This window comes from Oryctolagus cuniculus, chromosome 8 (assembly GCF_051225735.1).
Source record: "Oryctolagus cuniculus isolate XC-2025 breed Fujian yellow rabbit chromosome 8, ASM5122573v1, whole genome shotgun sequence".
In the NCBI taxonomy this organism is placed as follows: Eukaryota; Metazoa; Chordata; class Mammalia; order Lagomorpha; family Leporidae; genus Oryctolagus; species Oryctolagus cuniculus.
In genome coordinates this window covers 89,508,434-89,522,399 of record NC_142874.1, presented here as the reverse complement: position 1 = coordinate 89,522,399, position 13,966 = coordinate 89,508,434, and the positions used below count along the sequence as shown (strand labels likewise).

The 13,966-nt window shown below is 41.0% G+C and overlaps 1 protein-coding gene across 9 annotated transcripts in view; it reads left to right on the top strand.

Moving 5' to 3' along the window:
* TET2 (tet methylcytosine dioxygenase 2) overlaps nt 1–12,850 on the top strand; it is a 90,457-nt gene extending 77,607 nt beyond the window's left edge. For 5 of the 9 annotated variants that reach the window (XR_016212342.1, XM_089302989.1, XM_002717196.6 and 2 more), the window contains 3 exons: nt 4,163–4,300; nt 5,740–6,094; nt 8,224–12,850. Coding sequence is in view for 4 of the 9 variants with exons in the window: in XM_089302989.1 (XP_089159115.1) it covers nt 4,163–4,300; nt 5,740–6,094; nt 8,224–9,737 (2,007 nt within the window). In the remaining 5 variants the exon portion in view is untranslated. Of the gene's footprint in view, nt 1–4,162; nt 4,301–5,739; nt 6,095–8,223 lie in introns of those variants that run through there. The other 4 variants (XR_016212345.1, XR_016212344.1, XR_016212343.1 and 1 more) reach the window with 1 other exon arrangement.
* Nucleotides 12,851–13,966: the final 1,116 nt, after the last annotated feature.

Here is a 13,966-nt window from a genome sequence, read left to right as displayed (position 1 = left end):
CAAATGGATCCCTTCTACACACATGGGAGACTTTGAGGAAGCTCCTGGCTCCTGGTTTCGAACCAGCCCAGCTCATCTCGGGGGGTGAGCCAGTGGATGGAAGTTTGCTCACTCTCTAACTCTGCCTTTCAAGCTATAGTCCTAATGATTTCTTCCCTGATCTCACAAGCAGTCTGAAAGCTGTTCAGGATACACACATCTTGTATAGATAACAGGTTTTTCCAAATTTTTTGTTTGGCCTTGGTTTCATAAACCAAGCAAAAACACTTTTTCCTAATATAATATGTTATTTTAGGCTCTGCCTAATACATGACGAGGTGACTTGGTCAGATATTTCTCATAAAGGAGGCAAAAGACCACATATTCTCCACTGATTCCACAGTGTCAACAACAAGAGCATCACGTGAATGCCTGTTACAACCAGACACTGTTGAGTCGCTGGACATTGCAGCTTCTCTGGCTTTACGTTTCTCTGTCCACACTAAAATAATTCCTTAAATAGCAGTTGTAGATTGTGTTATGTGGTACTGGATGCTGAGTAAAGATCTTTGAAGTTTATCCTATAGTTTACTATTGGGGTGTTTCAAGTTTGGGTGATGGGGAAGGGTAAAGTTTTTAAATACATATAATAGATTAAGATTAGGAAAAGCTATTGAAATCATTGGGCAGGCCATTTTAAGTTGCTAAAGAAATGGCAGGAATAATAGAAGAAATAAGTCTGGCAGTGAGCTTGATCTGCTGGTTCACTCTCCAGATGGTTATAATGGTGAGGACTGCTCTAGGACAAAGTTAGGGGGCTGGAGCTTTATCCAAGTCTCCTATGAAGGTGGCAGGGGCCCAAAACACTGGGGCCATCTTCTGCTTTTCCCAGGCCATTAGCAAGGACCGGGATTGGAAGTGGAGCAGCTAGAACACAAACTTGCATCCATGGGGTTGCTGTTGCCATAGGCCACAACTCCAGCCCCTGTTCCCATGGTTGTTTGTTTGTTTGTTTGTTTTTTTTGCTTTTTTTGTTTGTTTTATTTGAGACCTAGAGTTACGTAGAGTTACACAGAGAGAGGTCTTCCATCAGCTGGTTCACTCCCCAAAAGGCAGCAATGGCTGGAGCTGGGTCCATCCAAAGCCAGGAACTTGCTTCAGGTTTCCCAACAGGTCTCCCAAGTAGGTGCAGGGGCCCAAGGACTTGGGCCATCTTCTTCTGCTTTCCTGGGCCGTAGCAGAGAGCTGGATCAGAAGAGGAGCAGCAGGAATACAAACCAGTGCCCATATGGGATGCTGCCACTGTAGGCAGAGGGTTAGCTGACTATGCCACATTGCCAGCCCCTTTGTCTTTACTTTTTAAACTAGTGTCAGTTATCATGTATAAATAAGGTTTAGGAAAGGGTGAAGAAGGTAGATTTTGTGTTTGACATGCATCAAGTTTAATTAGATGGAGAAAAAAGCATGCTGGCTAGCATAAAAACTAGTAGAGATTATAAAGGGGAAAGAGAATTCAGGATAGGATTCTGGATCCTTCAGCATTTGGGTGTGAGCAGAGGATGAGAAGCCAGTGGCCAAGTGCTCAGCAAGGAGAAATGGGTAGGAGAGGTTAAAGATTTCAGGGAAGTAGTGCATGGACAAACAGTGAAGACTCATCATTGGGGAGGAATCCTAGCAGAATATGCCATTGTAGTAGGTATGGGAATGTGTAATAAACATTGTCAATTCTTGATAATATTAAAGAACTATACACAGGACTAATCCTAAATAATTTACCTACTCTGTTTCCTCTGAATTTACACCTTTTTATAAGGTAAAGAACTTTCTTGTATTTCATATATACAGATTTAGGAGCATTTAATTTTTAGTGATATGATTACAAAATAAACTGAAAGTATAAGATTAACTCTCCACTAAGAGAATTCAACAAATAGAAAGAAAACACTGTTCTTCAACAGTAGAGGCAAGGGCTATAAATTAATCAGTTCTCAAAATGTCAATTTTGCTCATATGTTGCTTTTTTTTTTTTTTTAAACGAGAACGAGAAAAAAAAAAATCTTCCATCTGCTGGATCATTCCCCAAATGGCCACAATGGCCGGACCTGGGCCAACATGAAGCCAGGAGCCAGGAGCCTCATGTAGGTCTCCCATGTTGAGGCAGGGGTCCAAGGACTTGGGCCATTCTCTGCTGCTTTCCCAGGTACATTAGCAGGGAGCTAGATTGGAAGTGGAGCAGCTCATATGGGATGCTGGCCCTGCAGGTGGCAGTTTAACCAATCTAAGGCACAGTGCCAGCCCGAAAGGTGTGTATTATTGATCTGGGTCAGCGGACTATGCAACCAGCAGATGAGATATTCCTGAGTTTTATATATATCTACATAGTAAATATATAAGGGCACAGAAGCATTTAAGGGCTTATCCTGCTTTATTTATATGTCATTGGTTGCTTTCCCAGCTCCTAGGGAGCTGGGTGGTGTCTGAACTCCCTATGCCCCAACACCGGCCCTTAGGAATGTCTTTGTACTTTTGTAAAAGTGTAATTGTGGGCAAAAAATAATGCAATATGTCACAGTATAGAAAGAAGAAAATTGTCTCTGTTGCTAAATTTGTTTCACCATGTTCTGTATACGTTTTTTATAGGTATTAGTCAAATGGCTTTACTTGGGGAAAGAGGCTGAAAACAAAGCTGTCATGTTCTATTTACTACTTTCATTCTTAGACTGCTTGTATATACTTTCCACACAATCATTATGTCTAGGAGTAATTTAATCTATTTTAAACACCTTGAACCTTGAGCAACCAAACTATCTTCTTTTCTCTTGTTAGTTGCAGAGAGTTAGAGCATAGGTTCAGGCTCTCTTCCACTTCTGATTTCAGCTTCCTGCTCATATGTACCTTGGGAGGCAGCAGGTAATGGCTCAAATAGTTAAGTTCCTGCCCAGCTGTGGGAGACACAGATTAAATTCTTGGCTCTGAACCAGCAGATGAGATATTCCCGAGTTTTATACATATCTACGTAGTAAATATATAAGGGAACAGAAGCATTTAAGGGCTTATCTTGCTTTATTTTGAAGACCTGGCAGTCCATAAATGTCTCTCACTTATATAGTCTATTTTCAACCAAAGAAGTCAATTATAAGAGGATAATAGTCATATTTGAATAAAATCTTGATCTTTAGCCTCACACTACATATACAAAGTTAACTCCAGGGGCCAGTGCTGTAGCATAGGTTAAGCCTCTGCCTGCAATGCCAGCATCCCATATGGGTGCCAGTTCAACACCTGGCTGCTCCATTTCCAATCCAGCTCCCTGCTAATGTGCCTGGGAAAGCAGCAGAGGATGGCCCAAGTGCTTGGTTTCCCACACCTACCTGAGAGACTGGGATGATACTCCACACGCCTGGCTTCAGCCTGTCCCAGCACTGGCTGTTATGGCCATTTTGGGGAGTGAACCAGTAGACGCAAGATCTCTGTCTCTCTTCCTCTATGAAACTCTTTCAAGTAAATGAATAATTTAAGAAAATTTGAAAATTTGAAAAACTCTAAATGGGTTCATTTATATGAAATTCTAGACAAAACTATAGATCAGTAGTTGTCTTGGAACACAGTGGGACAAATCAGTTATAACTGATTTGTTATATAAGGCACATGAGGAAATTTGCAGGTGTCTCATAGTTCTATGCTTTATTTTCCTTGTGGTAAAGGTACCTTTAATTCCTTTTTCCAAGAACTTTTTGAAGTATTCTCATATTTGCTGTTCAATGTTTGTCAATTATACCTAAGCAACACTAAAATAATTTATGTAAAGATATTTGATGTATTTCATTCCATTATGTTTCTCAATGTAAAGTGTAAAACATTTCTGGATGTTAAGTATAAACATTTCTAGGGGCTGGAATTGTGGCATAGCAGGTTAAGCTGCTGCCTGCAATTCCAGCATATCACATGAGCGCCATTTCCCTGCTCACATGCCTGGGAAAGCAGTAGAAGATGACCCAAGTGCTTGGGTTCTCGTGGCCTATGTGGGAGACTGAAATGGGTTTCCTGGTTCCTTGCTTCAGCTTGGCCCGGACCAGGTTGTTGCAGCCAAGACTTCTCTCTCTCCTGTTCCCTTTCCCTCTGTAACACTTGCAAATAAATCAATCTTTAAAAATGTACCTTAATATATTGTTTTATTTTTCAGATTGAGTATGAACATAGAGCACCAGAATGCCGTCTTGGTCTGAAGGAAGGCCGCCCATTCTCAGGGGTCACTGCATGTTTGGACTTCTGTGCTCACGCCCACAGAGACTTGCACAACATGCATAATGGCAGCACTGTGGTAAGTGGGGCTGAGGCAGCTTAGTGGCACCTCCAATTGAAGAGTAAAAAGCTGCAAGTAAGCATCCGGTTAGACTAGCATGTTTGTTGTAGGTGATGAGGGACAATAGTGTTTTCAGCATAAATGAGAATAATGAAAATTTCTAGTGCTAATCTAAACCAGTGACTATGCATTGCTGGTTATGACAGTCAAAATTCTATGTCAGATACCAGGTTAGTTACAATCAGTTAAGCCAAAGTAGCAGATGAAAAATGTGTTGTCATTGTCACAGAAAGTTCATAATGCAAAACAGCCCATGTTGCTTGCATATCACAATGGGCTAGGTCTTGTAATTGAACTTTATTGAGAGAGGGAGGAAATGAGTAAGGCCCTCCAGTGGAGCAGGGTTCCATCCAAGCTTTCATAGTGCTGCCTTGTGTGTGTACAGTGGTGGCCCAGAGCAGAAATAAAGGACAAAAAAGGTCAGGTGAAGAAATTATAAATTAACACAAATAAGTTTATTGAAGATGGCCAGTAATGCTTAAAACAGACTACAGTCATTAAAATTACATTCTAGAATAGGAAAAAAATTTTAGGGAGGCAGTAGACGATAGCCAAGGTCATTTAAAGAAGCTAGTGTGGAGTTTTTATTGAAGCAAAGATGTTAGTTTAATGATCTAGATGAGATACTGGAAGATACTAAATGTTTTAGGTTTTTCATAGGCCAAGGTCCCATCTGGTTTGCTGACCTCTCAATCACATGAACCTCTAAATCATCTCAGGCCATGCACTGAGCAACTGCTGCTTATAAGTTTGTGCTGGATTCTGGCAAGTGGAACCAAAAACTACTAGCTGAAGGTCTGTTCCTGACTCCACTGCCTGCCTGCAAGGGGGTGGCAATTGGAGAGATGAGAAAGATGATTAGAATCAAGGGGAATGGGTCTATAAGATAAAATGGAAAAATTGATTAGACAAATACATGCTAGAAAAAGATAACAGGACCTGAATTTGGAAGACTTCTTGTTAAAAGGTGACATTCATTCTAATACCATCTTGGCATAAATTATTTGTCATGATCACATTCTATTTGATGGTGAGATGAATTCACTGGAAGAAACCTTGTGCTTTCCTGGATATTTTGACCATTGATCAAATACACGAAATACTAATGTTCTAAGTCATTATGATGGTGACTTTAAAAAGAATGGCATTATCATCAAAGACAACAGAAATAGCTCTTTCTCTTCCTTTTCAGAGCAACTGCTTGTGAGTGGTGGTATTCCTTTCTGAATTATGGAGAGAAATAGTAACAGCACACAGAGAAAGAAAAGAAAGGAAGAAACAACGAAAAGTTGACTTAGCAATAAGATAGAAATAGCCCATCTGGGCTACCAGTGGAAATCTGAATACTGAGTGAGAAAAATACCTTGACCCATTTTGAAATCTTATTTCCCTACCAGGTGTGCACGCTCACTAAAGAAGACAATCGAGAAATTGGAGCAAAACCTGATGATGAGCAGCTCCACGTTCTGCCATTATACAAAATCTCTGATGTGGATGAGTTTGGGAGTGTAGAGGCTCAGGAGGAGAAGAAGCGCAATGGTGCCATCGAGGTTCTGACTTCTTTTCGGCGGAAAGTCAGGATGTTAGCAGAGCCCGTCAAGACCTGCCGGCAAAGGAAACTCGAAGCCAAGAAAGCTGCGGCTGAAAAGCTTTCCGCTCTGGAGAACAGCTCAAACAAGAATGAAAAGGAAAAGTCAGCCTCATCACGTACAAAACAGACTGAAAATGCAAGCCAGACTAAGCAGTTGGCAGGTAAGTATAACGTGAAGCAGAGTGTTAGAGGTGTTGTGTGATGGTTAAAAATGGCCATTGTTAATATGGAAGGCTGCTTCAGTCATAGTGCTAGTTCTTTAGCAGTCTTCAAGTAACGAGTGTCTGGCTTTGCTCTCAGACATGGTAATGAGATGCTGCACCAAATATAATCTATAATAAAGTTTATTTTTTAAAAATAGGTAAGTGACATGGTAAAATTACTGATATCTGCACTACCTCCCAGCCATTGACAGACTAAGTTTGGAGACAAACTCAATATACCAAGAGTGAGATGAGACGACCTTAAATTTTGGTGGTAGCAATGCTAAGATGCAGTAAAAATACTGCCAGTGAATTCTTCCAAAATAGAAAATAATCAGTACAATCATCTCTCAGTATCTGAGGGGGATTTGTTCCAAGACCCCCAGTGCTCAGGTTCTTTACATACCATTTGTATATAAACTATATCTACAGTACAGATGCCTTTTTTCCCCTACAGTTGTTTGCATGCAGTGAGTCAACTGGACATTAGTAAGAGAATACTGGATGAAGGACAAGAATCCTACTACCTATTGAAATAAGTCTGGAAGTGTGATTTATGGAAGACAGGCAGATGAGAATGGGACTGCATGTACCTGTTCTATATACCCATTAAGACAGATTACACCTGTAGTAATAGGTGGAGCATTATTTATCAATGCTAGGTTAATATTTTTCTTCAATACTTCTTGCTTTATGTCCATCTTTAGCACTGTATAGAATTCCAAATTTTGGATACTTCTATTGACAAAAAATGTATCTTTTAAGTTTAGCATGCCAGTTTCATTGCTTTAAATTCAAATTTCTTTGCTGTTAGATGCTGATTTTTTTTAAACATCCTAACAACTTTTTTTGACTGAGTCACACACACCAAGAGCAGTATATCCTGTTCACTACTTGATATTGCTTATAGGTTCGCTGTAAAATCTATGTTTTCCTGTATGGAAAACATCTTACATTGCATTGGTGGATTTGAAAGATTGTCCATCTGTAGCTTCACAATCCAAATGGCTGCAATAGTGGAATCCAGGAGCCAGGAACCTGAGCCATCATCTGTTGCTTCCCAGGCACATAAAGAAGGAGCTAAATTAGAAGCAGAGTAGCTGCAAGGGCCAGGGCTGTGGCACAGTGGGTTAAAGCCCTGGCCTCAAGTGCTGGCATCCCAAATGGGTGCTGGTTCTAGTCCCGGCTGTTCCTCTTCTGATCCAGCTCTCTACGATGGCCTGGGAATGCAGTAGAAGATGGCCCAAGTTCTTGTTGCCCTGTACCCACCTGGGAGACCCAGAAGAAGGTCTGGGCTTTGGATTGGTGCAGCTCCAGCCATTGCAGCCAATTGGGGAGTGAACCAGCAAATAGAAAACCTCTCTGTGTAACTCTGTTTTTCAAATAAATAAAATAAATCTTTAAAAATTAAACTTTTTTTAAAAGTGTAGTAGCTGCGACTCGAACCAGCACTCACCACAGTGCACACTACTCGTTTCTAGAAAGCTTGCTCTGGCATTAAGGTTGCAGATTTTTATGCTGAAATGAATATCACTTTTAACATTACTAAGTCATCCATAACATCTATGTCACTTGATTTGAATTTTATAACATTCTATTCACTCCAGGCTGTGGTGAAATAGTATTAAATATGTTACAGTCCCTTCTCTAGGAACTCAGCATTGGGAATGGGGAGGGGCCACACACTGATCATTACCTTGTGGCTGTTGCTCTGTGAATCAGTCTGCAGCGAGTCGCGGAGGCACTGGAAGGTGGTGTTGCAGAAACTTTGCTTGAGGAAGGCGGGGAGATGGGGTGTGAGGGTGCAGCATTTCTGACAAAGCTCTAGGCAACGTGGTGTTCTTAGTGGTATGGCTTCGCATATTTATTACTTTTTTCACTGACCTGGGAGCTTTATTTCTAAAGCTTTGATCACAAAACAATTCTGCTGGACAGCCATGAGCACCCCGACGTGGATCTTGTCCTTCCTTACTTAAATAGTAGTGAATAATCCTGGGGGTGTTTCTCATATACATGTAAGAACCCTCACCAGCCTTCATATAAGAATCAGTAAACATATCTGTTGTTCTTTCTTGCCCTATTCCCAGAACTTCTGCGACTTTCAGGACCAGTCATCCCACAGTCCCAGCCCCAACAACAAAAGCAGCCCCAGCCCCAGCCCCAGCCGCAGCCCCAGCCGCAGCCCCAGCCGCAGCCGCAGCCCCAGCTGCAGCAGCAGCAGCAGCCACCACCACATCATGCCTGGACTAGCAACTCTCCATCAGAGGCCACCAACTCCTACTCTTCTTCCGGGTCCACAAATGTGTACATGAGACGGCTCAATCCAGTGAGTCCTCACCCAGGATCTTCACACACTTCAGATATTTATGGAGGCGCCAACACTATGAACCTTTATTCCACCTCATCCCAAACTGCAGGTTCATATTCTAATCCCATGAACCCCTACCCTGGCCTATTGAATCAAAATAATCAATATCCATCCTTTCAATGCAACGGAAATGTATCCATGGACAACTGCTCTCCATATCTGGGCTCCTATTCTCCCCAGTCTCATCCGATGGATCTATACAGGTATCCAAGCCAAGACCCTCTCTCTAAGCTCAACCTACCACCCATCCACACGCTTTACCAGACAAGGTTTGGAAACAGCCAGAATTATACATCCAAGTACTTGGGTTATGGCAACCAAAATATGCAGGGAGATGCTTTCAGCAGTTGTACCACTAGACCAAATGCTCACCACGTTGGGACATTTCCTCCTTACTCCACTCATGAAATGGATGGCCACTTCATGGGCAGCATCTCTAGACTACCACCCAATCTGAACAACCCAAATGCAGAGTATAAAAATGGAGACCATCATCCATCTTCTCACATCATCCATAACTACGGCGTAGCTCCAGGCATTTTGGACAGCTCTCTGCACGCCCTCCATCTCCAGAACAAGGAGAATGACGCTCTTTCCCACACTGCTAATGGGCTACCTAAGATGCTTCCGGGGTTGAGTCACCATAGATCACCGTCTGTTCCCGGCAGCCTACACAAACTGAGCGATGCTAACAGTCAGGAAAAGCAGATTGCGGCGCCAGTCCAGGCCGTGGCTCCTGCTGCTGGAGAAAATGATGAGGTCTGGTCAGACAGTGAGCAGAACTTTCTGGATCCTGACATTGGGGGAGTGGCAGTGGCCCCTGCTCATGGGTCTGTTCTCATCGAGTGTGCAAAGCGTGAGCTTCATGCCACCACCCCTTTAACAGATCCCAACAGGAACCACCCCTCCAGGGTCTCACTTGTCTTTTATCAGCATAAGAGCATGAATGAGCCAAAACACGGCTTGGCTCTCTGGGAAGCCAAAATGGCCGAAAAAGCCCGTGAGAAAGAGGAAGAGTGTGAGAAGTACGGCCCGGACTACGTGCCTCAGAAAACCCACGGCAAAAAAGGCAAACGGGAGCCCACTGAGCCACAGGAACCTTCCGAGCGCACTTACCTGCGCTTCTTCAGGTCCCTTGCTGAAAGGACCATGTCCGCGACCACAGACTCCACCATAACTACATCCCCGTATGCCTTCACACGCGTCACCGGGCCTTATAACAGATACATATGATGCAGGCCCTTTGGTCGGTTACCTCATTTGAAAAGACCACAACCAACCTGTCCAAGGTGGCGTTCTCGTGATGTGGGCAGTGGGGAGAGGTCACAGTATTCCTGACAAACGTGGTGGGAAAACCTCTAGCTCCCAGCAACACAAGAGGGTTCTTACCACAGCACTTCATTTGCCCAAGTGCTCACAGATGGTGTCTAGGGAAAAGACCAAAGCATTCTATGCAAAAAGATGGTGGGGAAGAAGGTGTTCCACAATTTACATTTTTAACACTGGTTCTATTATGGGATGGGAGGAGATGTAAATGTGATTTTTTCCCCCCTTACTACGCCACACATCTGTGACCACTTTTAATAACATCAAGTTTGCATAGTCATGGAACACAAGTACTGTAGTATTACAGTTGCAGGAATATTACAATACCATCTGGTGCTGAATATATGATGTACTGAAATACTGGAATTATGGCTTTTTAACATGCAGTTTTTACTGTAATCTTAATATTTTATTTATCAAAATAGTTGCAGGAAGCATAAATGAATAGCAGCAAAACACTGAATTTGTTTGGATGTGCTAAGAAATGGTGCTAAGAAAATGGTGTCTAACAGTTGAAAATTTAATGCCTTTATATCATCAAGATGCTATCAGTGTACTCCAATGCCCTTGAATAAAAGGGGATACCTTTTCATTCAAATTTTTATCATAATTACCTATTCTTACACAAGCTTAGTTTGTAAAAATGTGGACATTTTAAAGGCCTCTGGATTTTGCTCATCCAGTGAAGTCCTTGTAGGACAATAAACGTATCTATGTACATATATGCACACATGTGTATGTGCACACACATGTACAAATATAAAGTGTATAAATATTTTAAATGGTGTTTTAGACGCACTTTGTCTACCTAAGCTTTGACAACTTGAACAATGCTAAGGTACTGAGACTTTTTTTAAGAAGTTTACTTTCATTTTAGAATGCAAAGTTGATTTTTTTAATGAAACAAAGCTTTTAAAAATTTTTGCTTTTAGCCGTGCATCTGCTGATGAGCAACATGTCCATTTTTAACACAGCCACTTAAATCCACAGTGGGGCTTACTGGATTCGAGGGAATACATTAGTCCACAAAACATGTTTTCTGGTGCTCATCTCACATGCTATACTGTAAAACAGTTTTATACAAAATTGTATGACAAGTTCATTGCTCAAATATGTACAGTTTTCAGAATTTTGTATCATCTGCAGGTCATAATTAGCCGCATGCTACAGACTCAGAACTTGTTCATGTAAGCCTGTGCCATTTCATGGATCTGCGTGCTCTTCCCAGAGCCGGATGGCAGTCTGCCTTTGTGTTGATAATTATGTACATTGTGATATTGTCATTTCTTAGCTTAAGTGTCCTCTTTACCAGAAAGATTGAGCGGACTGATGCCTGCATAAGATGAATAAACAGGGTTAGTTCCATGTGAATCTGTTGGTTTAAAAGAAACAAAAAACAGGCAGCTGGTTTGCTGTGGTGGTTTTAAATCATTAATTTGTATAAAGAAGTGAAAGAGATGTATAGTAAATTAAATTGTAAACAAAACTTTTTTTAACGCAATGCTTTAGTATTTTAGTACTGTAAAAAAAATTAAATATATACATATATATTATGAGATTGAAGCAGAATTCAGATCCTGATGGTGCTACTCAGCCTGCTACAAATATATCATAATGTGAGCTAAGAATTCATAAAAGGTTTGAGTGATGTTCCTACTTGTCATATACCTCAACACTAGTTTGGCAATAGGAGAGTGAACTGAGAGTGAAAGCTTAGAGCATTGTGTACCATCGCTTCTTTCCAAGTCTTTTTTTATTTTTAATTATTAAGAAAGCATACTTTTTTCAGTACTTGATTTCTTAGCAAGTGTAACTTGAACTTCAACCTTTTTGTTCTAAAAATTCAGGGATATTTCAGCTCATGTTCTCCTTATGCCAACACGTCACCTGTGTTTATGTAAAATTGTTGTAGGTTAATAAATATATTCTTTTTCAGGGATTTCACCCTTTTATTTTGAATCCCTCCTATTTCACTTATATTTGTACTGATGGAACTAAAACTAATTTTGTAAATTTGTTGGCTCTTTTTATTGTAAAAAGCATTTTAAAAGTTTGGGGAATCTTTTGACTGTGTCAAGCAGGACAAAAACATTAATGATAACAGAATGCACTGAGTTGATAAAAGGGAAAACTGTAAGGTAGGAGCATGGCAAGTGGCTGTCGGCCAGTGTTTTAATTCTCTAAATAAAGCTTTTTTTGATCCTGTTACCAATACAGGTAAATATTCCCCCAAGGACTTCTCTAAACAGGCAAAACACTTTTGAGGTATGGTGTGCAATAGACTGTACAATTACGTTTAAGTACATTTTTGCTTAGTAGCATTTCAAATCAATTCTTAATCAAAGGAGGCCTTTTGAGTTTTTAATATTTTCCAATTACCTAATCCAAAGCAATGGGTTACTCTGTGCATTTGGCGATACTGAGTCAGCCATCCCTAATGAATATTTGGTGTCTACATCATCCCACTGTCATTTGTCAAACTGCTAGCCAGCAAGAGCGAGAAGTGTAATCTGGGGAGTTGGGAGAGGTTAGGTAGGAAAGAAGAGAGAAGATTGTAAATATCACATCTGTAATTGTATATATCCAACCTGCCTCAGTTAGAATGAATGGAAAGCAGATCTACAGTTTGCTTGTATAGGAATATCAGGTTGACTATATAGCCATACTTGAAAATGCTTCTGAGTGGTGTCAACTTTACTTGAATGAATTTTTCATCCTGATTGACGCACAGTGGTGTACAGTTCACTTCTAAAGCTAGTGGTTAACTTGTGTAGGAAACTTTGCAGTTTGACACTAAGATAATGAACTTCTGTGTGCATTTTCTATGCTTTATTTTTTTAACTTAGTTTCATTTCATTTTCATGAGCTATTTGGTTTGTTTATAAAATCCAATGATGGTTATAAATAATGTAAGTATTGTAATGTTATGAATGCAGGTTATTTGAAAGCTGTTTATTATTATATCATTCCTGATAACGCTATGTGAGTGTTTTTAATAAAATTTATATTTATTTAATGCACTCAGTGTTGTCTTGAAGTTCCTCTACTCCCATAATCACTGCTGCCTCACAGAGGAAAAAGAGACAGATAACTCCCATCTACTGGTTCACTCCCCCAAATGACTGTAATAGCAGGGCTGAAGCCAGCCAGTACTGTGGCTAGCATGTGCTGCTTCTCAGGCACACTAATACAGGATCTGTGGCTTAACACATTGTGCCACAACACCCACTCCTAGACAGTTATTCTAAAAATTAAGCTATCTACAATAATACTGGGTATATTTCACTGGCTATGTATTCCATATATTCACTCCCTGGTTTTTCTTCTCCTTTCTTTTTAGCTTGTTCTCTTAGGGTGAGTGGGCAGTATGAAACAGGGATGAATAACACCACCAGTTTCGATGGTTTCTTGCCTTGTGTTGTCTAGGAGGTTTATAAGGGCTTGAATTCATATGCTCAGGTCTGGGGCCAACACTGCTACTAGACTCTTGCCTTTCTCCTCACACCCACTCTTCCACAAAGTTTTTCTCATCTGAATAGCAGGCAAGCACTCATCAAGAGGAATGGGGTAAACAGTCCCAGGAGGAGGCAGACAGATGTATGAAGAGTCTTAAGTTCATGGGCATGCTTATTATAAATAAATAAGCACGTATTTAAAAAATGCCCCAAAATAAACTCTGCACCCCATTTTTTTTTTTTTTTACACTACAGACTTGCAGTTCTTGGCATGTTCTCATTGCTGCCTGGCTTCAGTTAACAGTTGCAGCTACAGGAGTTTTCCAACCTCCCACCCTTTTCCAGATTTGCAGAGAAATCATTTCATCATGCATGAAATAAGTGAATACCCCGTCCCGTACTTCTCTCTTCAGCCTTGGCCAAATTTGATGCACACAGTGCAACCCCGGAAATGACTGCAGCTAAGTAACTCTTGAACTCATTGGCTTGGAGACTCCTCCCGGACTGTGGTCCACACTAAGATATCAAGCAATGCTACCTTTTTTTTTTTTTTTTTTGACAGGCTGAGTGGATAGTGAGAGAGAGAGAGACAGAGAAAAGGTCTTCCTTTTGCCATTGGTTCACCCTCCAATGGCCATCACGGCTGGCGCGCTGCGGCCGGCACACCATGCTGATCTGAAG